This window comes from Gallus gallus, chromosome 4 (genome assembly GCF_016699485.2).
Source record: "Gallus gallus isolate bGalGal1 chromosome 4, bGalGal1.mat.broiler.GRCg7b, whole genome shotgun sequence".
Taxonomy (NCBI): Eukaryota; Metazoa; Chordata; class Aves; order Galliformes; family Phasianidae; genus Gallus; species Gallus gallus.
Genome location: NC_052535.1, coordinates 59,812,609 through 59,837,932, shown reverse-complemented (window position 1 = coordinate 59,837,932; position 25,324 = coordinate 59,812,609). Strand labels below are relative to the sequence as shown.

At 38.9% G+C, this 25,324-nt stretch overlaps 1 protein-coding gene across 13 annotated transcripts in view; it reads left to right on the top strand.

Annotated features, from left to right (window-relative positions):
* The window catches only part of PPP3CA (protein phosphatase 3, catalytic subunit, alpha isozyme), a 196,013-nt gene extending 171,723 nt beyond the window's left edge, over window positions 1-24,290 (top strand). For 7 of the 13 annotated variants that reach the window (XM_015285618.4, XM_046940853.1, XM_046940850.1 and 4 more), the window contains exons 9-15: window positions 1,581-1,706; window positions 4,395-4,469; window positions 9,393-9,419; window positions 13,236-13,320; window positions 16,570-16,667; window positions 19,373-19,402; window positions 22,510-24,290. In XM_015285618.4, coding sequence (XP_015141104.1) covers window positions 1,581-1,706; window positions 4,395-4,469; window positions 9,393-9,419; window positions 13,236-13,320; window positions 16,570-16,667; window positions 19,373-19,402; window positions 22,510-22,703 — 635 coding nt within the window. In that variant the 3' untranslated portion in view covers window positions 22,704-24,290. The remainder of the gene's footprint in view (window positions 1-1,580; window positions 1,707-4,394; window positions 4,470-9,392; window positions 9,420-13,235; window positions 13,321-16,569; window positions 16,668-19,372; window positions 19,403-22,509) is intronic. The other 6 variants (XM_015285622.4, XM_046940854.1, XM_015285619.4 and 3 more) reach the window with 5 other exon arrangements.
* Window positions 24,291-25,324: the final 1,034 nt, after the last annotated feature.

Genomic DNA, 25,324 nt, shown 5'->3' with positions numbered 1-25,324 from the left:
TAAAAACAATAAGTGATAAAAAAAATTCTGAGTAAAACACTTCAGTCAGTGGAGACAGCTGAATAATTGGAGTTAATTGTTCACCTCTTTCAGTCCGTGTGTGATACACTGCATTCCCCATGTTTTTTGACATATTGAAGTCATGCATCTTCATTGCCAGCACTGGCTGTTAAGTAATAACCAGTCATTGAAACTGTGTTCCTCCTGGGGAGGTATGAATGAAAAAGACAGGTGGAAAAGGGAAGACCAAATATGATATGTCTTGTAATCTATGTCTTTGACGTGTTACATTTCTGACATACTTTTTGATTCTTGTTGTTTCATCATTTATGATGGTATTATCATGTATGCTTCTTGCTTTCTTTGTAAACTTCAATTGTATTGCCTTGGTGTTCTTCCATGTGGTCTTGGTAAATGACCAAAGGTGTGAGTCATCTACAGCCCTGTAATAATTACTTAAAGCTATAAAAATTTTAAAATTGCATAAAAGTCTAGATTTGCTGTGGAACAGTATTAACGTAACACTGGGCAAATGTAATGCTTTAGAAAACAAGTTTTGATAAGGGCAGTTATCTAGGTTTATGTTAGACTTCATTTTATGTCATCTTTTGCATTTTCAACATTATTACTTTATGCCTCCCTAGACAAATTGATGTTGCCCCTGAGAGAATTGATATTCTCTCCTGCCTGCACTCTTGGTGCTCTTGGCAGTACCCAAGCAATATTCATCCTTTCCCTCTTTCATTTGACTTTCATCTGCACTGGGCCTGAGTACAGCATGATCTTTTCTAGAAACAAATAGCTGTTTCTTACTGATACATTTTGCAATGCTTTCATTTACTTTGTTCTGAGTATTGGAAAAATAAGTTGAAGTCATTCAGATCCTGTTTCAGATAGGAGCCTGAAGCCATTAACACAAGTTAGCACTGATAGAGTGCTTTAGAAGTCTTTTAGCTATAGTATAAATATCTATATTTCTGCATGTTAGCAGGTGTAGTCTTTTTCTATTAAAGACTCTTGACAAGAATGATATGAATTTTAAATGGAACAAGACAAATCCTATTACTGTGCATTCCTACAGTCTCATGTTCATAGGGATTGAGTAATGTGAGAAGAAAGTATGATCTGTTGTATGTTATCATGAATGAAATATGTTGAAAGTGTTCACTGAAAAAGTAGCATTCAAAATATGAGTGATAAACTTTTTTATTTATTATCTCCTAAGTGTGATTGTGAGAAGCTCGGATAACTATGTAGAAGGAACACATGTGGGTAGTCTCCGTTACTGTTTTCTGGTGGCAGATGCCAGAGCCTATGTTTATGTGTACTCAGAAAGTTATTAGTTCACTTAGCAACACATCTTAGTACTAGCAGATGACACCACTTCCAGACTGGAAATGGCTTGTGACTTCTATGAGGTTATATCCTATCATAACTAGCAGTCAAGTGTTGCTGATGTGGCGTCAAGTGGTTGAAAGCTGGTCTTGCAGCCCTGAAGGCTATGAATACTACCAGTGTTACTGGTCTGAGAGTGAGTCATTGATGTAGCTGACATCTTTTGTCTCTTTCTCTTATTTTAGCTGCAGTATTGAAATATGAGAACAACGTTATGAATATCAGGCAGTTCAACTGCTCCCCTCATCCTTACTGGCTTCCAAATTTCATGGATGTGTTTACCTGGTCCTTGCCGTTTGTGGGTGAGAAAGGTACGTACATTTTCTTTGTTCATACGTTCTTAGAAACTGTAGAATGGTTTGTTAGTCACTGTGCATGTGCCATAGTTTATTTGAAATGACAAGAATAATTTGAAGACAGATGAATTGCTTTCAAAGACAAATTTGAAGAAACAGGCCACAGGGACAAGCAATTACCAAAGGTTAACCACACTTCTCCTGTTTGTTTTTTCTTTTTTATAATTTCCACTCTTTTCAGGCTATGATGCCATTGTATCTGCAGTAGAAACAGATTTTATGACATTTCAGGCCAGAGCCAAATTCACTGAATAAATTTTTCACTTTATAAGCTGTTACTTCATAAGCTTTTGGGAATTCCCTTGGATATTGGTCTCTGCTTGAAGGACATCACATCATACTTTACTACATTATGGTTACAGCCTTACCCAGCTGACCTTCCATGATAAGGTGATGATGCGTTGCTTTTTCACCAGTAAATACAGCGCTGGTGATGCTAAGACCCACTCTAGTTTATTGTTCCTTGATAGCAGAGATGACATGAAGGAAAATGTGCCTCCAAGCCCCATCTCCACCCAGAGTGTATGGTACATAACTGCTGGTGAGAAGACTCACCCTAAAATGTAGCTCGTGTTACTGAAACATGATGCTTCAGATCTTGCCTGAAGACAACTTCATGCTGTGAATGGCAAGCACACAAAGGGCACAAAAAAAAAAAAAAAAAAAAAAGAAAAAGAAAAAAAGCTTTAGTCTAACATATTAAATGAATACATAATGCAAACTGCTTAAACCCAAGTCATTTTATTCAGGGCCTGAGATGAGGCTTGCTTTGATCCATCCATTATAGTACATTGCTGCCACGGCAATTACTGCCAGAAAACTATAATAAACTCATAAAAGCTGCTTGGAAAAACAGTTCTCTCTTAATAGGCAACTGAAAATACAGCCAGCTGTGGCTCTTACCTGCAGTCATGACCAGCTTTGTTTGCAGCCACTCCTTTGTACTGGAAAAGCTGCTGGTGACATGGCTGAGGTCTCTGTGAACAGAACAGATAGACAATAAAATGAGGATTAACAGAGAATAGACAGCTGTTTCCACTAATGGAGACATTACATAATCCGTGCTGATGCATGTTTCAGACTTTTGTGAGGCAGATAAAATGCTTTCATTTTGTTTGACCATAAATTCAGGCAGGCCCTGTTCTTACGATGAGTCTGTTCTAAATATACATGGCAGTTCTGTAGGATGCTCTGTCAGACCATTTCCCAGAGGTCTCTTATTGACATTCCCATAGATGAAACCCTGGGACTGCAGAATGCGCAGTCAAGATTGAGTGAGATCCCGAGAACACATCCACTCTTCTGTCATTTTAATTTATTCTCCTTCATATCTTCTCATGTGCTCACTGTTACCAATTGCTTGCAAATTTTGAAGCCCAAGGAAGAGGAGGTAAAATTAGTGTTTCCCCTTCCTGCAAAACAAAGCTCATGGAGTGTAAGAGTTGATGTTCTATACAGCTTTTTAATTCTCTTCTTTTATAGATTTTTTTATTCCTCAAAGGCCAACAAAGGTAGGAAGCAGATAGTTGCATTCGTCATTATTAGTGTGGAAAGTCTTTCCACTAATATTGTCAAAGGAAAAAATATTAAATCCTGCACTAATTTAGGAAAAAATACAGCTTTGCTCCACCCTTCTTATGTTTCAAACCATCATAGTTGTCACAGAAGAGAATTTTAATAACCATTTGATTCAAAAATGTAAACTTTCAGTCTGTGTAGCTAGTGCAAGGCTAGCTGTGCCTGGTAACCATTTTAATGTTGCTTACTACATGTAGATGTAGTGGACTTTTTATCAGTCTGCTAATGATTTCACATTTTACCTCATAACTTCAGCTTTTTTGATCTCTAAATCCCACTTATTTGGCTGTGATTTTTCTTTTGTTGGGATTTTGGCTGTTCTCTGTGTGCTCTCAGGTCAGCGCCTCTCTCTTGCCGTCTCTCAAAAGGGCTGAGTTTACAGGTGGTCTGAGGCTGGCCCCTTCATGCCTGAGTTGTAAAGCAAACAAGCTGAACATATTCTGAACTTACCAACGACATTTGTTTTGGTACTACTTGTCCTGGGTTTTAAGGGATGCCTTTATAGGCATCTCACTAGGGTTGATGTTTTGTTGAACTAAAACTAGTGTTTATTAAAGCCTCTGTAGTAATGAAAGTATTACTGTCATTACTCATGCTACAATTTTTCATTTGGAATGTCATTCCAGTTGCTATGCAAATTGAAATCCTACTGCAACGTAGCAGCAAGAGAAGAGCAGTCAACTCTGTTGTCCAAGTTGATTAAAAATAAAAGATGTATTGAGGGGTAAAAAAAAGCCAGAAGCTACCTCCTTGTTTGGCAGTGGCAGAGATTGTAAATGTTTTTGTTTGCTTTTTAAATCTTATTTAGGTTCATTTATTTATTGCAGTGGTTATTACGTTTAGAACAATTTTCTATTGGAAAACTATTAAAGCTGTCCTTTATCAACTACAACAGACACTCCATGCTTGTATTATTACATGCATAAAATAAGATCCATGTTTAAAAAGTGGGTGCCATTTGTGTACTGAATTTTCATTCGCATTACTGTGGCTGGACTTGGCTCTTTGACAGACCAGGGGAGCTTGATAGTTTGATATCAGCATTTTGCATTTGTTTTCCTTTAGTGACAGAGATGCTGGTGAATGTGCTGAACATCTGCTCGGATGATGAATTAGGGACAGAAGAAGATGGTTTTGATGGTAAGAACATCCTGCCCCTAATTGAGATTGTTTGCCTTGAAACTACTTTAAAGGTTTATTTACTAACCCTGGGATAATATTCTGGGTCCCACTGAAGTTCTGTGCTGCTGAAAGCAACTGTTGTGCTAGGCTCCATTGGATTTGCTTACTGCATGTTTTGGAAAGAATTAATGAAAATCTTGCCTTTCTAACCCCAGCCAAAAGTACAAATCTTTCTCTGGTCTCACTCTTTTGGTTTTGATTTTAAAAAAGCTTTCCTCTCCATGAAATCCAAGTTATGTCTGAATCATGACACGGAGGGATCAGATGTTGATTTTACGCATAGTATAACAGTGAGTCCCACAGAAAGCTGAATTATATTGATGAAATTATTCCTACAATAAAATAAGTTTGCAGTGCTCTATCCAAAACGTAGGTACTGCAACTTTGGAAGAATTGTACCTGAAATATTTTTAGTCACTTCTATCAATGCACTTTCTTATTTAAATGGCTTTAAGTAAATAAATATAGTCAATAAAAATCAACTTATGCAAGTACAGAAAAGGTTCTGCTAAAAAGAAAGGAATTATCATTTCTTCTGTAACTTGGGAAGGAATTGATACAATAAGTTCCCTTGTACCTATTGCTTTGACAGTAAAATATCCTTATATCTTGCAATTTGGTGTTTCTTGGAAATAACTTTATTTCCTTAGCCATTTGGCTGTGCAAGAGTCAATTGCAGCTCTCCAGAATTTTCCTTCTCCATTAAGAAAAATTGAAAAAATCCTGTGCAACCCTACTGTTCTTACTATGAATTGATGTAATAAATTGACTGCTTTCAATGTTTTAATATATTAATTTAAATAATAATAAAATTAGAGGTAGGAAATATTTAAAAATAAAAAGAAATAAATCTGGAGAAACAGCACTACTGAGCAACTGGAAATTCTCATGCAGTCTGTTGGTAGAATGAAAAAAAAGGGGAAAGTGGAGAACTATCAAGTAAGACAAATACTTAATGAAACAGAATTAATCATTCAAATTCTCTTTGAGTCTTTATTCTTAATCTTCAGAGGAGGAAATTATGTCATGGGCTTTGACGAGTGTTTCCTTTATGATGGAAGAGAAGAGGATGGATTGTAGCGCTTTGCATTTACCCTGAGAAGCCAACTGGGATTCCCTGTTCTGTAGCTGCTGCAGTGTGGACATGCACATTATCTTGCAGGATTTGGGACAAAGACTGAATTTACTGAAACCAGTAATCAGTGCAGAGAAGAAAGCACCTGTTTGAATATTGTGCCCAAACTTTTCTTATGAAATTTAATAAGTAGCTACTGTGTAATTAAAGCAGCGTGTGAAACAGCGTGAAGGCATACAATGAGTAAAAACTGTGTCAAATTAAATACAGTAGCAGGAGAACCATATGCTTAAATCCTTGGCTCGAGAAAGCACTTAAGCACAGGCTGAAATTTCACTCAATTCATTGCCAAAGCAAAGGTTTTATGGGAAGGATTTTTAAATTAGTTCAGCATTGACCTAATATTTTCTTTTAAAGTTATACTATAAGCTTCCATCGACACCAAGCAGACCACAGCTAGGCCAGTGCCTGTATGTCACTGGATCAGCACTCCCGTGTCCAGGTGACAGCTCAGCAGAGCATTATCAAAGGACAGCTGCAGAGGCAGGTTCCCTGGGGTCCTTCAGGCCTGCAGCTCTCATGGTGGTCAGCTCTGCTGCAGCCATGGACCGAGCTCTCTCCAGCTGCAGGAGGGTTCTGTGTCGGCTGCGGCTTTCCCATGCTGTGTGCTGGGAGCAGTGTGCAGCAGCTGTCTCCCAGGGAGCTGTACCATGGCATGCTTCCAGGCGTGCAGCTCGCCGCGTTACAGGTGCCTAAGCAGGAACGCGGGCTGAAAGCCTCTTGGCTTGTATGTGTGCGTACTGAGTAATTGCACCCAACGGCGTTAACATTTCTAGATGAAGAATAATTAAACCATTCCTGGTACTGTAATGCTCTTAATACTCTTAAATGTACTTTCACATTTTTCCATATGACCACCTCCTCAGTGTACAACATTATGTTAAGAAAGATATTAGCAGTACCTTCCTCTTTAGGATGTGCAGCTACAACCTGACTTGAGGTATCCTCGTGCCTATTTTCCCAGACAATCCCCTTAGAGCTGTAGGATGAGGTCTGTGGCAGTGGGGCTGCAGGGGCTGTGCGACACGTGTTCCTGTGGCCCAGGGGCACTGCTGCATGCATAGGAGAGACTGAGGGATTTGGACATAAAAGTACATCTGAAAGTTTATTTAAATTTAAATAGAGGCTGATATCTTTAATGATTTCCTGATGCATTATCCGTACAACAAAGGAAAATCGTCTTTTTCTCAAAGATAGTTGACTTTTTGTTGCTTTTTTTTTTTTTCTCAGAGCATTGCCTTTTGTGGGAGGAAGTACACGATGTTTCATTTGTGTTCTTGATGAAGCAAACTGGAAGGATTATCAGTTTAAAACTGTTTCTGTCAGGGCTGTATGCTGACAGCCTCGCGGTGGTTCAGCGTTTCCACTGTTCTTTAGTCTGCACAGTCCTTCTCGCCCACTGACATTTTCCCTCAGCAGTATTTCCCGTAGAAGGAAGCGTCTGATATCTGCCACAGCAGATGCGATTTGTTTGATGGAGTGATCCTTTAAAATCATTGCATATTTTTGCATCACCTGTAGCTCTCAGGGCTCGCTGCTGATTTCCTTTCTCTTCTTGCAGTTTGAACATGCCCTGACCTGGGTTCCCACATGTAGTGAGAATGATCCATCACTATGGTTTGCACCGATCATTCGTTTATCTTCTCTTACATTTTCTTGCCCTCTGTCTTCCCCTCTCACTCACTTTCCCCCTCAAAACAAAGCCCCGTCAGTATTGCCTGACCTCACTGCATGGTGTTTGTGAGCTTTTTTTCTTGTTTTGTTTTTTACCCCACATCATGCATGCTGCATCTAATCATGAGCACCATGAGCAGGATGCTCCACAGCATGTATTCATATATTCCTTTCTCCCCAAACCTGTTATTTTTCTTTTTTCTTTTCCTTTTTTTATTTTATTTTATTTTTGCTTAAGGAGATACATCATGGGGATCTGATCAATTTGTTGGAGGCGGTTATGTGAATGCGTAGTGGGAGAGAACCTAAATAGCAGTCGTAGTGCCCTTTAGACTGTATCTTCCCTGATGGCTTTTGGTTTTGCTTGCTTTAAAAATGAGAAGAGATGATATGTCAGGTTTTCTTATCTCTGATAGCTTCCTCTTGCGGTACTTTTTCTTTGCTGTTTGCTGTAGTGGTTGCAACGTAATCCAATCCAGTAAAAAACGCCTTACGTGAACAGTAGCTATGCACTGCATGGTTTGTGCATCGAACATACTGCTTAGCAACAGGAGCTACAAATACCTCTATCCAGCCAGCATGTAGTCAGAATCCTGTTTTATTTTACTTAGTAACATTTCTGGCCTCATGCATTTCATTGAAAAACTAAGCTGCTAATTAAAAGGGTGCAGTAATGTAATAGACAACTTAACACAAACGCTCTGCTTGCTTTGTATGCGTTGCTATCATGATTTGGCATAAAGACACTTCTAAATTACCTGCATTAATTTTTGTATTGCCTTCAACATTGTAGCTCACAGCCTTCGTGTGGAAAAAGCTGCTGTCGTAGCGTTGGTAGCAGCAGTTATTCCTCAGCTGGAGCACAGCTTTTGCAGTCAATTGCTGTGGTTTGAAACTAAACTGAGTTACCATGTCAGATGTGTCGTGTTGGTCAAACTGGGTTCCGCTGTGAGCAGCAATCAGCGTGTGATATGTGCTGCAGGTCTTCAGCACTAAATTACACCTGAGCACCTCTGCCCCAAGCAACAAAGACACTACTCCAGAGGGAGCAAAGGCTTCAGGTCACAGATGCTTACTGGTGCCTTGATAAGAGACTTCATGATCCTATCTGGGCAGGTGGGAGTCAGTTTTTGAATGAGTTAATTTTTAACTAGGAGAGAAATCGAGGTTACTTTTCACCATTTTACTCATGTTATTCCTTCAAAGCAGCAACATTGTGCTGCAAGTCATACCTGCTCTCTATGAATTGGTGGCAGAGGAGCACTTTAATGGGATTTTTACTGTTTTGGCCAGATCTGGTTGTTTCCATACCCAGAGCATTTGTCACATCGGTGTGCTCTGCCTCTGAACCAGCCTGGCAGCACACAGTAGGTAACCAGAGTCCTCAAAATACATCCCACGGTGCCGCTGTGCCAGGGCTCTGAGCACTGCACTCATGTTGCTCTCAAAAATAGTTGGGTTAAAATGCAATACACTGTACCATAAAGCCGCTTGGATTTGCTAACTGCAGGGTGCCGGGTCATTCTGAAGAATGCATGTGTGCCATAGATAATGCTGGTTTTGATAGAAGCAATATACATCTACAAAAGCAAGCTATTCTTTCAGATATCAAACGTAAACAAAGAAAGAATTGGTGTGTTTGGTGCGAGAAAGGAGGTGTCATCAGTCAGGTACACCCCAAATAAGCGGAAGGGGTTAGTCTGCTGGTTCTGAGAAGTCACTGAGCCTTAGAGCAGCTGCAATCATGTAGGAAAAAGAATGCAGTCAAGAGATGGTAGCACTGAGGCTAAGCTTACCTGCTAATCTGCCTGCATGTTAGGTTCTGCAAATCTACTAACAAGGCCTTATGCTTTTTTTAAGTTGTTTTCTTTTTTTTCTCTCCCATATTTTTCAATCTGTTTCTTTCCTCTTGGATGTTCCCTGCCTAATCTGTTTCTTTTCTGTTTTTCAGACTTTACTTAAACATTGCGTTTCCACTGATGTTGTCAAATGTTCTTTGTTGTTTTTTTATTTTCATTCTGCAAACATCACTGATCTCTTTCTTTCCCCCCTCTCCCCTTGGAATTCCTAAGAAGATCCCATTTATGCACAGAAGAAAGGTATTAAATAAATTGGAAGGGTTACATTTCATTAATTTGCTTTCATGCATAATATATTCATACATAATATATTAGGATGTCATTCAGAGGATCGATTTTTGGTTTGGGTTTGTTTCCTTTTTAACCAATTTTGTTACATATCTATTCAGTCCCACATCTCAATATTTTCAGTTTACAGTTTTGCTTAATTGTTTTGCTTCTTAATCTGAAGGTTTAAATTATATTTTATGTAAACCCTGTATATCCAACTTGCAGAATACATGTATAGATGCTACAAACCTAAAATCCAATAGCATTTGTCAAATTACTCAGGTGAGATTCAAAGCTTTTATTCTACCTCCAAAATGATTTGTCCCGTTTTAACCTTGGTTGCATTCATAATTATTTTTTAGTTATTTTTATGGAAATAGCTTAAGATATTGAAAGAATAATGTGTATGTATGTATATATATAAGGGTATATCAGGCTGTGATTGCTAAGGTTAGAATTAACATTTTACTCACAGTCATTTCTCAAGTTATGATCCATTTACTTCCGTGTTAAATGTATGTTTAAGTGCAGCTGAAGTAACTCACAGAGATCTGCAGTAATTGTGAATTTCAGAACCCAAAAATGGAGTAGTTACACTTAAAATGTGAGTCAAAGATTTAAGTGTCACACAGACACAGGGTTGGAAGGAACCTCTGGAGACCACTGAGTCCATCCCCCCTGCTAAAACAGGTTCCCTACAGCAGGTTGCACAGGTAGGTGTCCAAGATGGACCTTGAATATCTCAAGGCTCCAAAACCTATCTGGACAGCCTGTTCCAGTGCTCTGTCACTCATGTATATAATTAGGGAATCCAGATGCTGTCCAATGAGCAGCATTCAGTGAAAATTAGCAGTGCAGTATCACATTGTGAATGCAAGGTGCATTATTTAGCAAATAACATTAAAAAAAAAAAAACCACACAAATAAGGTAAATAAAATTGTTACCAATAATTAGTGAACAGATCTATTTTTTGTCATTGTCACAAATCTGTTACAAATTAGGGAATTCAGCAGAGACAGAAATCTCTGGGAATGTCTTTCAGTAACATTGCACGTGTGTTGGTGAGAAATAAAACACTCATTCTGAGGCTGTAACATTTTATGATACAGGGCATTTTTTATTTTTTATTTATGGGTAGAGCATTGTGTTTTATTTCAGTAATAAATTATATTCCCAGTTTTCAGTTCTCAACTCTTCTGGAAATTGAACAGTGGCTGAAAAAGGTCAAGTGTACTTATAAGATCTGCCAGTACAGTGTGGGCTTGTAATAAAGGAGCAGTGAGACCAGAAAGAAAAGACAAATTGTGTTTTAAGTGTTTTTAGGGGAAAAAAGAATGAAAACCATGTCATACTACCTTAAGGTACAATTCAGTGAGGTTATAAAAACTGAGGGAGGAATGTACTCTTTTTCCCGACAAACATGATTTATTGCTGTTTAATCTAAATTTTTCACTAAGTTCTTACTAATACATTAGATATAATTCAGTTACAGCTGAGTTACAGCTGTTTCTCCTGCTCTTTGTCATCTAGAATTACATATTTGTGCCCGAAACTAGCTCTTGATTTGAACGACATACTTCTGAGCACAGCTTCTTTCATTTTGAACTTCAATATGCAGACTCTCAATTCCAAGATGCATTAGGAGGACAATTAGAAAAGCTCGAGAACAGCGCACTTGAGAGCTGCTCCAAGAGATGGAAAGGCAAAAGTGACATGCATTACAAGGTTACAAGACTGCTAGCCTGTGTTCTTGATACATGGATGAAGATGGACCAGTGCAGGTGCATGCGGGTTGATTCCTGTGTCCCCATTTGTACACAGGCTGATCAGGGATGCGCAACTGCACATGCAGATCTGCACAGTTCTCCATGTGCATCTGTTAAGCTCCCATTTTATGAAACTTATTCTTTGCTGGTAGGAGGTTAAGCATGCTCTCGACCGTGATATTAAAAGCTGCGGTGAAATTCATCCAGAGTTTGTGAGTTGCTACCTGGGCTATTTGTTCTCTCGGTTACTTTGGTCTTCTTTTGTGCAGCCTTGGGACGTGTGCATTGTTATTTTCAGTTTTGAAAGTTTTGCAGTGGGTGGCTGTTTGTTTTGAAATCCAAGCACTGAAAAAAAAAATGTGCATCCTTTTCACTTCTAAAATGCCAGAGTATAGCCAGGCCACCTGGTGAATAGCATTAAGCAATCCCTGTGCTTCCAAGAGATGACTCAAGCTGTTGGGAGTTTAATTGTATGGGAGAGATTTGCAGCAGGAGAGGTAACAGAGCCTGAGAGTGGAACTGCGGGGCTGCTGTCAGCAGAGCTGTCTGGAGATGAACCACAATGATAAGAATTCTCTCAGTGTTGGCTGTGGAAAGTACTCAGCAAACCTGCTTAACTCAGTTGGACCACTCCAGCGCTGCCCAAATGGCTGTAGTCAGTGTTTCCTTCTTCGCCCTTCTGGCTGGGGTCACTGTGCTTAAAATGTGGTGAAGGAAGGCCTGTGCGGCCAGGCCCAGGGCTGGGCTTTCTACTGCTTTTCATCTGCATCCAGCAAGTGCCTTGTTCCCTGTTTTTTGGTTCTTTCTGCTATTTTAGCTTCCGTGATGGATTCCACTAAAAAAAATCGAACACTTTCCTGGGAATTGAAGATAGAAATTGTCATTTTGTCCTTGAATTCTGGCACACCAAAGAAGCAAGCAGCACCTTGCTGTAGTCTTTATCTGTTTGCACTCTTGAATTTCAGAGGTAGGAATAGTCAGGCAGTATCCAAGGAGGGAGTACAAGGCAAAGCTGCCTTTCATTCAGAACACTCTGGGTAGAAATCTTTGTGATGTATGTGGTTTCAGTTTTGATAATCAAGTGAACCTGTTTCACTTAGTACAGCATGGTCTTCCCTTGTATAAGCTTTTTTAGAAAGAAATTGCTGGTTCAGTTAACTTATATAGTTACTTGTCTTCCCCTTTCTTTTTTTTTCTTCTTTTTTTTTTTTTTTTTTGGATGTGTAGGTAATATTCTTGGTTTTGATTATATCCAACCAGCAATTACACATGCAAAACGAGCTAAAAGGCAGTCATTGTTCCAGTGTACGTTTTTTCTTATTTTATGAGTTTATAAATTTCAAAGTAATATGAGCAGGCCATAGTAACGGTGGGAAGAAAGTTCCTTCTATGGAACTCTATTAACTGCTGCCAGCCAACATAATCTCTACAGTTTCATGCTGGTTTCCAGAATTCTGCTTTTAGGTTTTGTCACCCCTTAAATGCTTTTCTGTTAGGGTATTCGGACTTCCTTAAATGTATTCCAATCAGTTTCTTTTTTTTAGACAATTGGTTGAAATGTGATTGCTTTTCCACTTAAAATGTCAAATTTGTAAAATAGTTCTTAACTCCACTGCTATTTTATTTATTTATTTTAAACCATCTTTTTATTACTTGAACACTGTTCGTGTTGAAAATCTTTTTCACATTTTGACTGCATTCTAAGTAACTTGTTTTCAAGAGAGTTTGGTTTCTGAAAATGTTTTTGAAATGGAAAACGAGAATACATTGATGAAAAACACACTGGCTTCATATATAGCAGAAAAAGGATCACAGTTGTAAAGATACTAATAACCAGACTGTTGAAAAGTGATCAGGCCTGAGCTGTAAGTAACAAAAAGTAGTATTTATGAGTGCAGACAATGGCTTTATTTGGCAAACTGTTGTGTTAGTATGGCATTTCTTGTTCAGAATTCAAAGTTCAGAATGTAATGTATTATTTACAATTCACTACAAGTATTTTTAATGTATTTTTCATAGGAGCAACAGCTGCTGCTCGAAAGGAGGTTATAAGGAACAAGATAAGAGCGATAGGAAAAATGGCTAGAGTTTTCTCAGTGCTAAGGTAAGTATGGGGGTTTTTGCTGTGGGGTTTTTTGTTGTTTGTTTAGAGACAACTTTTGATGATTACATAGAGCACTCTACTGTTCATCAAGCAATGAATTTGATGTTCTACCTGAGTTTTGCTGCAACTTTTTAAAAATGTTTTCATTTATGAAATACTGCTATTTATCGTGACTCATTGAAAAATCTTCCTTGGTGTTTCTACTGGACTTAATACCAATAACAAAGAAAGATATCAGCAAAGAAAATTGCAGTTACTTTTTGTTCTAAAGTCTTTTTCTCTCCAGATTCGCCAGTTAACTCTGTTAAGCACTATGAGGCAAAAGTTAAATGAAGAGAGAGAGTATATTCCACATAATGCCTCATTAAAAGGGAAGGCAACTGTCCTGCTTTGTCACTCATAGTTCTTGCTACAAATGATTAAATATGAAAGCATTAGGGTAATTTAAGTAAAAATCCAGGAAATCAGTGCAAACGGCAGCAGCTTGTTACCTTCAGCTGCACTCCCCCAAACACATGAACATGAGTAACTAATTGCTAGCCAATGTTAGAACTTTCCATTTGATGTCTCTGAGTAGAATAGAAATAGAATAGAATAGAAAACATACTATACTCTACTGAAGTCTAAATATAGAAAATGCAGTTCTTCTTCCCTTGCAGCAGATGGATTTTATTTATTTACTGGTTTATTCAGGAACTTACTGAATCATAGAATCACCGAGGTCGGAAAGACCTCCAAGATCATCCAGTCAAATCGTTGACCTATCGTCAATATTTCCCCACAAAACCATGTCCCTCTGCAAAACATCTAAACATTTCTTGAACGCCTACAGGGATGGTGACTCCACCACCTCCCTGGGCAGCACCTTCCAGAACCTGACCACTCTTTCAGAGAAGAAATTTTTCCTAATCTTCAACCTGAACGTCCCCTGGTGCAACTTTAGGCCATTCCCTCTAGTCCTATTGCTAGTTACATGGGAGAAGAGGCCTACCCTCACCTCACCACAATCTCCCTTCAGGTAGTTGTAGAGAGCAGTAAGGTCTCTCCTGAGCCTTCTCATTTCCAAACTAAATGATCCCAGCTCCCTCAGCCACTTTTCATAAGACTTGTGCTCCAGAACCCTTACCAGCTTCATTGCACTTCTCTGGACATGCTCCAGGGCCTCAATGTCTTTTCTGTAGTGAGGAGCTCAAAACTTGTATGTTGCTCTGTTGTAGTCTGTTTATGGCTTTTACAATTGGTACAAAATCAAAGGATGTTTTAAGAAATGTATTGGTGCAATAATATGATTGGCATAAAAGAAGGAAATAAAAATAGTTACTTGAAGAATGCATTCTTGATTTCAGATGTAACTCACAAACTTTCTTGATTTGAGACTCTCCTACGATGTTCAAGCAGTGGGCAGATATTCAGGACGCAACAGTTCACCCACGCGCTGCAGATTGCAGCAGCATAGCTTTAAATTTCATGCTGAGATGGAGGACTTTATACCTGGGGTTTCCAAACTGTTATGTGTGAAGCAGTTGTGATGCACGAGCTGCTTCAGTGGTACCCATAAAAAGGAAAAGTTGACGTAGTGCCTTTTCCCTAAACAAGACGGGGGTGCAATCAGATGTTTCCATCTGCTCATCTGTATTAAATCTGGCAGAGAACCTGAAGCTGACATTACCACCACCTTCACAAAACAGCACAGTTATTTTTGTCTGGTGATAGTTCAGCAAACAAAGTTTGGGTAAACTGGCTTTCTCCCATAGCCTTTAACTGCAGCTTTTGGGCCCGCTATATTTTGTTGCGGAGCACCTTTGGAAATACAGAATGAATTTAACAGAAACCTGGACTTAAATATACAGAGAATTCTGATATATTTATTTATTTTTTTAATAACTTGCCGATGATGCATATCACCTGCATATCAAAGACTTTCAAAAGAAACTATGGGGCCAGAATCATTTCAAGGATGGAAGGTGGATACGACGTAGTTCTGGTTTGCGCTTCGTGTTAAGTGATATCCATGAGCCTCACAGCTTAGGGTTTTACCTTTAGTGGTTTGAGGAGAATAAAAAAGGATACTGTAAATAAACTCTTCCTGTGAACGTGAAGCTTAAAGTGATGCTGCAGTTTAATTCAAAAGAAAAAGAAGAAATGAACCAAATTATTTGGCATTATGCCATTTCTTGCAGCGGCAAAGCAGGAGCAAGCAAAAACTTTGACTGACAGTGTTCTGCAGTAGCATTGCAATACTATGTTGAATCTGGAATTAGTGGGCTATTGCATTAGTTCTAATCGCCTGAGAAATGTGCAGTCACAATGTGGTTCTGACTTTCACACTAAGAAAAGCACGTGTGCGAAAAGAATCATTTTCAACTGAAAATAGGACATTAAGAGTAAATGTCGTAGGTAAATGAGTTGCTTGAAATACATGAGTAATTCAGGGCATGCTGGGCTAAAGAAAACTCTGTCAACAATTCTAGTACATACAGTTTTGATAAACAAAACCATATTAGTCTCAAAATCTGTCTTTATGTTTACTTCCTCCAGCTTAGCATCATAACGTCATTTTTCAAAGTAAAGCACTTTAAAATATTCATCTCTTGAAGAATTGGGGTCAGTTTTACTGCTGAGAAAGTACATCATCAGCACTGCAGTGCTCACAGAGGGCTGCATGTAACGTCGTGTCTGGATAAAGCTGTTGGATTCATCTTGACATCTCTTGAAAACCATATGTATTTGGGGGCCTGGAAAACATATTTCAGTTTCCTACAATATTTTCCTTGAATCCAGCGTCACTTTCAGCATACAAAATTAGAAGAAGAGTGCTCGTGGTGAGCACTCACGCTCCCTTTATGGGTGGAAGTGCTTATTAATTTTAATGAGCTTCTAGCTCTGTGTTTTGTTTTGTTTTTAAAGTGGCTGATGATCAATAATAAATAATGCATCTTACTCCTGCTGTAGACAAAAAGAAGACAATTTACGTTGATTTCGGACCACACAATGCGAGACAGATTTAAATATGTTGTTGACAATAACTGTTCCCTTGGTCTTCATCCTTTCAAGTTTGCAGTTTTATCACAATCCAATGTAGGTATTTGTGTACATTGGTTCCCAGATGCAGGTTATTGTGTTAACTGTAGTGACAGTGCATGTACGGTGTGGTGCAGAGGTGAACTGCTGACATAGAGGACAAAGGCCCAGTGTTGTCAGGGGAGAAAGAAAGAGAATGATTTCCTTATTTTTTTTTTCCTCCTGCAGAGAGGAGAGTGAAAGTGTGCTGACGCTGAAAGGGCTGACTCCCACAGGAATGCTGCCCAGTGGTGTGCTTTCTGGAGGAAAACAAACACTGCAAAGCGGTAAGCATGTTTGCCTCTGTGTGTCATTCTGTGTAAAGGAAATGATTGTCAAGTGGAGAACCCAAGAAAAATAGCCAAAGTCTTCTCAGAAATAAATACAGGACAGAGCGAAACAGGTGATTTGTTGTACTGGAGCATTTGGAGCAGTTCACGTCAGGCCATTTCTCCAGACTTGTTGTGTTCCACCGATTTTCAAAGAAAGAGGAGGGGAAAAACTTCCTGAGAATCCACTGTTCAGAGTGTTAGATCAGCATCACATGTGAAGTGCACTGTTTCCACAGTTTATAGTGTCATCTTTTATTTTTCTCAAGAGCAGCTTTTGATACACTGAGTACAGAAGATTCAGCTTAGATAATGACACTCAAGCTCTTATTTTATCTGATTTGTTCTTCCTCACAGAGAATCACCAATGAAAATAGTTCTAGAAGTAGATTTTATCTTCTAGCAATTCTAGCTGACAGCATGAGAGCAATTTCACATTCTGATTTAAGCCGAAAGGAAGGGAGGCTCTTAACAACACTGTTTGCCTTGTACACAAACACAGTGTTGTCAGCTCAGTTTTATACCGAGTGCTTTTTGTTATAGGTAATCCTTAAGTCTATAATAGGGCTGCCTTTGATGAAGTATTCCTTTTGAAATAAAGAGCTGCAAAGTATTTAATTTACTACTATAAGCTCTCCATCTTTTTCTGTGTGTTTTACTGTGGAGTGTATATATATACCAGTCTCACACTTACTGAGATCCTGTTGGCAGTAGATGTAAGAAATATAATTTTAACACAGTCTCAGCCTCTGATTTTCCTGTTTTCCTCCTGGAGCATTCTTTCTCTGTATTTTTCCCGTTTACTGTCTCTTTTCTCTTACCTGGAAGATGCAGGTATTCCGAGGTATACCTTCTTTTCCCCCTTTTTCCTTCCCTTTTCCTTTTTGATGTCTTGTGTGTTACAGACATAGTAACGTTCTGCTTTGAAAATGCTGCAATATGATTCCACGGGATGCCTCTCTCAGCAGGGTTGAGCTCTTTATCTTAGGCTTTTTCACTCTATGGTTGCATTATATTTGTCAGAAAACTTGGTCCAAGGAAACTGCTGTTTTTGCCCTGACTAAACGTTAGGAATTGAAATGAATTTGAGAAAATTGCCTAGAGGTCTGGTTTACAATGACTAAAAGGAAAATCTCATGCTGCAGTATTCCAGCACAGTAAAACATTACTATACATGTTCACCTGAATTAGTTAACATGTAGTACTCCATTCACCAAACAGTCTGAAATGTACATAGTTTCTATTAAGCATACATTCCTATTATTGTATGTTTTAACAGAAAACATGACCACTATGTTCTGTGGAAGTAATACATTTTAGTCATCTTTTTTTTTTCCTAATGTGTCAGTGCTGGTTTGGATCTGGTTTTTCATTTTAATTTTTCTCATTACAGTTGTCATGTTTCCTTTTCTTTTACATTTGGATTGGCTCGGTTCCTTAATTTTTGTCTTTTCTCTCACTCTATAGCTTGAGAGGCACAGGTTTACCTTGGTGCATGTGGATTAGCTCCTCTAATTTTCCCATGCAGCAAGGTAATATTATACATCTTTTAGAACTGATCTCAACCCATATTTAACATCCTAGCCACAAAAATAAATAAATGGGGATTTTTGGAGGTCAAAAAAAGCTTCTCCGTGGGGAGAAACAAGACAAAAAAAGAGAGAAGTCCCTAGAAACTTTGTTTATTGAGCTGTTCTTTAAACCAGTGCAGCTCTTGAAAATCAACATTTCTTCTTAAATACTTAAATGTATGATTGCTATATTACATCACATTTGCTGATTTGCTTCTGTCTGTAAAACTCTCACTGTAGAAACAAATTCAAGCCAAAACTGATGGTTAGAACTCAAACACAAGCTAGATTTTTTAAGAACGATGAAGGTTTAAAAGCAGTGGTAACATACAGTGTGTTTATTCACTCGTAACAGTGCAGAAATCTGCTTTTCTCTCTCTGACCAGGCTTTGCAGCTCTGGAAGCCCAACAGCTTCCAATCTGGTTTTGGTGTCCATCAGTTGAAAATACTAAAAGAATTTTGTTGTCAAAGATTGGGTTGCCGTAAAGGATGCTTCCAGATGGAGCAAACTGAGTGATATTGCAAGCGAAGGAAAAAGCTCTCTGAGCAAACTCTTTCCCACATTATGGGGAGGTTTCTTTTAGTCAGGAGAGAGAGAAAAAAACATTCTTAGGAGGTGCTTATGTGATTCTTTTGCCCTGTACCGACAGCTAACGCTTTTCAAACCGATTTCATAAGTGGTATGAATTTGGTGTGATGGCTTTATGCCATTTCTCATTCTCTGTTGACGCTGCAAATCAGACGGCTCTTATTTGAAGCCATGAGAATTGTACAATAAACATTGCAGGTCAGATGTGCAATATGGAAGGCGTTTTCATTTTGCAGGAATTTTTTTTTTTTAGTTCAAAGAAAAGTACTCTAATACGCTTTTATGAACTTTGTGAATCTTTCTGCTTCAAACACTTCAGTTTAATTCGATCTGCAAATTACTGTTTTTATGTAGCATTTCTGTGTGTGTCTGTTTTGCCAAAATCCAGCACTTACAGTAACATTAGTGTTTTAGCTCCTTTGCTGTTCACTGACTTGTTCTTAGAGTTAAAATCCTCTGCTCATTTTTCTCATTCGTTTTGCTACCCCTTTCTTCTCTTCAGCTACTGTTGAGGCTATTGAGGCTGATGAAGGTAAATTGGCCAGTCCCCTTTCTGTTGGTGCTACAACAGATAAGGGCTCTGCTGGGTGTATTCATTTTGCTGTAGCTTGTACAGATTGTGTGGGTGTTGGGCTAACAATTGTGGCTCGGTATTAACCAAAATGTAATTGCTTTAAAGGGGAAAATGCTTTTTTTTGTTGTTGTTGTTGTTGTCGTCTTTTTTTTCTTTCTGAAAGTTACGATCCTGTTGGAATTCCTGTGTGTTGAACCAAGCACTGAGTAATGCCGCAGTAGGAGATCAGGGGACTTGGATCTTGAGGGCCATAACTCGGCAGCAGCTCGTAAATGCTCTGTGACACATAGCTCCAAAGCTGTACGCTGAAGGCTGGGTCGTGTCTCTGCCTCTAATCATTCTCAGCAATCTCTGGGCAAGGAAAACACACAGCCTTTTAATAATTTTTTTTTTCCTTTTGTTGTTTTTCCTTCAGTTTGTTGTTTTTTCTTTTAGTTCACTAGTAAAAAACAATTATTGGTCTTTTGTTACAGTTCAGCACGTTTCTGTTTCTCTTTAAGTAAAACAACACGAGGCATGTGTCTGCAAGACGTCTGTTTCCTCTGGTAGTGGCAGTTTACGCACTGGATATTTACATTAGAGCAACCATTAACGCTAGCACTCTTTTTTGCTACAAATGAAAAGTGTCTGGCTGCCTCGGGAGATAGCTGAGTGTTTAGCATCAAAAACTATGATGCTTTATTGACAGGCCTCTAATTTAACCCATAAGCAATTTTTAACTATGCAGTTAATACCAAAGTAATTGCATATTGCGATGTGGATCTACAATATTCATTCAGCATTATAAAGTTTTGGAAGAAGAATTTTCATAATTCCCCTTTAAAACAAAATTCTTCAGTTGTATTTTGTTCTTGCCCCTCTCAAATTTTCTGTGGGTATTTTTTTAGATAAATATACAAAATCTGGTGATTGCTGTCTGTTGGTGAGATGTGCCCTTTTGGCCAGTTGAATTTGTTTTTGATTTTTGTAAAGCAGTGAATAAAATTATAGAACAAATAAGTAAGAGAAAATACAACTGCTTTCTAAATAGCAGTGAGTAAGCTGCTATTTATGTTGGAATTATCTATTCCTATTGGCGATCTCTAATCTGCAGTGTGCATTCTCGTTGACAGTTTGGCTGTTTTCTGTGATTTTCTGTGACTATGTGTTGTGTTTAGTATACTCTCAATGTAAACTGCTAATACTCGTTGTCTGACCAGCAACTGCAGCAGAGCACCTTCTTCAGTATTGCAGATGACAATGAGTCTGCTTGAAGTGCAATTGATTGAACTTGATCCCATTCCAGGATGATGCACTCCTCAAGTTAATTCTTGATTTGCTGTCCTCACTAGTTAGACACAGTAACCACAGTTGTAATGGATAAGTCTACACAGACGAAGCTAATGATGGAGAAAATGTTTCGTCCTTTTCTAATTGTCCCTCTGCAGTTTGATTCAGGGCCTGACGACACCAAGTGCTCCATTGCTGTAATTCCAACTGAGCTGTGCTACTTGCCGGCTCCAGAACACAGCAAGTGTTTCAGTTTCAACACGGCCATCCATTAAACTGTTGCTTTAAGGGATTGGCCTGGGTGCTTGTTAGACATCTTCCGTTTTGTGGTAGAAGATAAAATACTGGAAAAAAACTCACTGTAGGGCCTGTTCTGTTTTCACTGCTCCATCCCTGCTCACTTGACTAATCGCCATTATGTTGTTGCTGTTTTCCTAAGTTGAAGGATGATACATGTTAAAAACCATGCAATTCAAAGTTCCAATCTAACATTTGTGAAACTGGTTAAGGAACTAAATCCTGAGGCAAACAGGATGTATCCATTTTTACAGGAATGGTTGGCAAAAATACCAGCATGAAAACGCTTTTCTCGCTCCCACTAAATGCAAGGAGTGGTAGATTGGTACCAGGGATGTTTGGGGTTCTGGGTTTTGGTTTTGTTTTTTTGGTGTTTTCTTTTTTAGCAGAAGTTCAAGCTTGTCCAGACCGAGGACTACATTTTGAAGGAGGGATGCTTTGGGATAGAGAGGGGAGAAGATAAAGAGCGGGAAAGAACACTGAATTTGATCTTTGAAACTCCCCTGCCATTTTTCTCCCCAGGGAGTTTGCAGTTTCCTGGTACTAACACACCATTTCTGCTATATGGCATGTTAAGTTAGAGGCATAACAAAACTGCAAGCAGCATTCTGGAAGTACAGCACACTCATTTGGTGTAGATAAGAGAAAGACACACGGAAGGCTTTTACAAATTGTCTGTGGGGCTATGACCTGCTGTTTGCCTACAGTTCTTTGTTCTCTTTTGCTTTAAAGCTAAATATCTTAAATTCTTCAATCACGGACAAAATAAATAAAGCACGGTCTGTGAATACATTCGTAAGCCTGCATCTGCCTTCTAAGGTCGATGTTGGCCATCATTGATGCTGCTGCTGAAAGGTGTTTCAAAAGTCCTCAGGTCCAGTTGGAACTTTGGTCCTCTGTTGATTGTATTTTCAAATTTCAATTGTACCAATATGCCAAAATGATGATATCCTTAGTCTGTGTTGCACAGCATCGCTGCTGTTTGACTCAAGCTGCTTTCTAAAAGTCCAGGGAGGCTGGAGCGGGCAACTGCCCTGAGTGACTGGCAAGCAGCTTACAGGGTCAGCCCAAACCCCCTAGCCTTAATGTGCATCACACGTTGAAAGTCCTATGGGAGTTCTGCCTAATAAAAGGGTATTATGGTGAACCACAATGTCTTCCAGGCTGTAAGCCGTGACGACAAATGCCAACTCACTGGGCCACCACTGTGCCCTAAGAGTGGTTCCGCATTACAGACTGTAGTTTCATGTCAGCCTCAGAGTGTTTCAGGCTGTACCCCAATGACCAGTAAAGTAGTGGAAGTTGATATTGTTGAGAAACAGAGATGGTTTGCCAGAGGTGGCGGTGGTTCACCCCCAGCTCTTTGCGTACACGGTAAGGACTCTGTTGTGTTGTCAGATCTTCTCGTTGCCTTCTTGGCAAAGAAGGGCGTTCGTTGGGGGAAAAACCACCAAGAGTTCTGCGTTGCTAATTTTGCTTTTTAATAATCCTTTATTTAGCTATCAAAGGATTTTCACCCCAGCATAAGATCACTAGCTTCGAAGAGGCCAAAGGCTTAGATCGAATTAATGAGCGAATGCCTCCGCGCAGAGATGTGCCATCTGATGCCAACCTTAACTCCATCAACAAGGCAATCTCCACAGAGACTAATGGCACTGACAGCAACGGCAGTAATAGCAGCAATATTCAGTGACCGCTGCCCGGGCGGGGGGTGAGCTGCAGGGCGCGATGGGGTTGCTGCGCATCGGCAGTTGGATGTTCTTGCCTCTGATAATAGCTTACTCGCTCTGGGGGCCAGGTGTTGGATTTGGTTTACAAAATCATCTCTGAAGAGATCGTAAACTTTAATTTGGTGGGAGGGGGGTGGGGGATAGACACCTCCTTTGGACATGCCTTTAAAATGCTTGTAGAAAAATGAAAGCTAATGCTGGTATATATTGCGAAGTTAGGGGAATGAACATGTTTTCCTACTGCACTGGGAACTTCTAGATATGTTACTGAAAGGCCTTTTGTTATGTTACTGGACATGAAAACTTTGTTTAATTTCTTACTAACTATTGTACGTTTACAGTTGCAGCACTAAACATGGACGACATCAAAGCATTTTTAACAAAATGTACAAACTAAATAAGGACTATTTATTGATAATGTTTTGCTACTCTTGTCAGACAATGGCTATGAAATAAATTAGGCAGTCTTTAAAAATATAGAAAAAAAAAGAAAAAAAAAAGAATGTTGGAAATTTGTTTAAAATGCCAAAAAAAAGAAAAAAAAGAGAGAGAGAGAGAGAAAGAGAGAGTGAGAGAGAGAGAGACGGATTAATTTTGTACAGATTATGCTTACCTCAGGTTTCTTTAGTGTGCTTCAATGCCCTTCTTTAAATATAACACTTATCTTACTAATTTGGCAGCAATTATCCTTTTCTTTGTTTAAAAAAAAAAAACTGGAATTATGATAACATTGATCTTTTTTTGCTGTTTATAATTAGGAGGGTTTGGTTTGGGGGGTTTTCTGGGTTTTGTTTCGGATTTATTTTTTGGTAAATCAAGTCTTGGTTGTGGCTTGCTGAATTTAAATATTTATGAGTGGTGCATTTTTAAGTATAGTGAACAAGACACCATATTAAGTGCAGTGAAAAGCATCTATATTCTGTAAAAATCTGCCTATGCATGTTTTTTAAGAAAAAAAAATGGCTGTATAGGCCTGTATGGGACTGTAATGCGCTTAGTGGTCTGACTTATACTGGAAATGTATGTATACTGGCGTACTTTATATTCTCTGAAAAAAAATGCTTAATGCCTTTGAAATTTTGTAATCGAAAAAAAGCTTTGAAAAATCTAAGGGGAAGAGTATTCTTAAAGTTTTTAACATGAGCTTGTCAGTGCACATATAGATGGGTAGCATGTTTAGCAAACCTTGTGAAATTTAAATAAGTTTGTAGTTACATGTGAAATTCTAAATGCATGATAACTGTTAATGTCATAATGGTTTAGTCATTTTGTTATGTTCTGTCATGTGCCACAAAATGTGTAATTTTTTCACTTTTTTCCCTTTGTATATCAGTTACGGGTTTCGACTGGTTCATTCTAAAAAAGAAAAACTAAACAAAACGGTCCATTGATATTTTTTAACAATTGTATAAGTGCCCAAGTAATTCACTACAGCCTACAGCCTTGCCTTTGTAATTTGACTTCGAAATGTTGGCAATCAAAAGCATGCACTTGTAACAATGAGAGAAGCATTTTATATTACTACTCAATAAAAATGTGCATGAACTTAAGCGCTCTTCCCTTTCTTGCTGACTACATCACAGAAGTGCACACACACGCGCGCATTTGTTACTCTCTTTCTCTTTGGACAAGAAACGACCATCTGTATTAAGGAAGAAGGGCACATTTCACAAGTCAAGGTCAGTTCTTTACTTAAACAAAAACATATTTGTTACCTAGCTGTTCTACGCTACTCTGCATACTGCCTGTTTGGTTCCACAGCCCCGCCCCCCCCCCCCCCCCCCAACCCCCCCAGATTCCACCTAGGAAGTTGTTTTTTCTGTAAAATGAATACAATGCATCGCACCGGTCGAGTGCACAACATGTGCTCTCTGTGCACTTTCCTCTCTCATCTAGAGGACCCTGTACTTAAAATTTGCTTTTTTATTCCCCCTACAGTTGTTGCAGACTTGTTTAATTAGAAGATTTATAACTAGAAATCTACACGTACAGGAGAAGTATAGAATTGACAGCAGAAAGACTCATCATAAGCTTCCACGGCAAAGAGAAAACTGGGGGGCAAATGCAGGTTCCCCTTTTCCATTGTGACTTGTGAATTAGGAAGATGTAACTGTGGTATGCGGTTAGCATCCTGCCCTCTTTGGAAACAAGGAAATGGCATGGACAGGCCTCACAAATGTTCTTAGCCAGTTCTTCTCCTGTATCTGAAAAGGTGAATTAGTATCATTTTCAGTGTTCCTTCAGAGAAAGAAAAAAAAAAAATCAATGCTTTTCAGTATCGGATTTCAAATGTTCTCTCTTTCAGTCAGAGATGAATTGTAAAAGCTCTGCGTTTTTTTCTCATTTTCTCCCTAACCGTGCTCAGCATCCTTCCACAGTTCTGTCATCCTGTGAAGAAGTGATGGAAAATGCCTAAGAGTGCAGCAGTGGGTATTGCAGCAGTCTTCCATTCAGGTAGCATTAGTAAATGTTGGTGCGGTGCCTGTTTTCTTACGTGTTCTTTCTACTGTAGCTCAGTGTCTTGTTAATTTTGGCAAAATAGCAATGGTGGCAAAAATATAGTGAATTCAGAAGATCCAGGGCT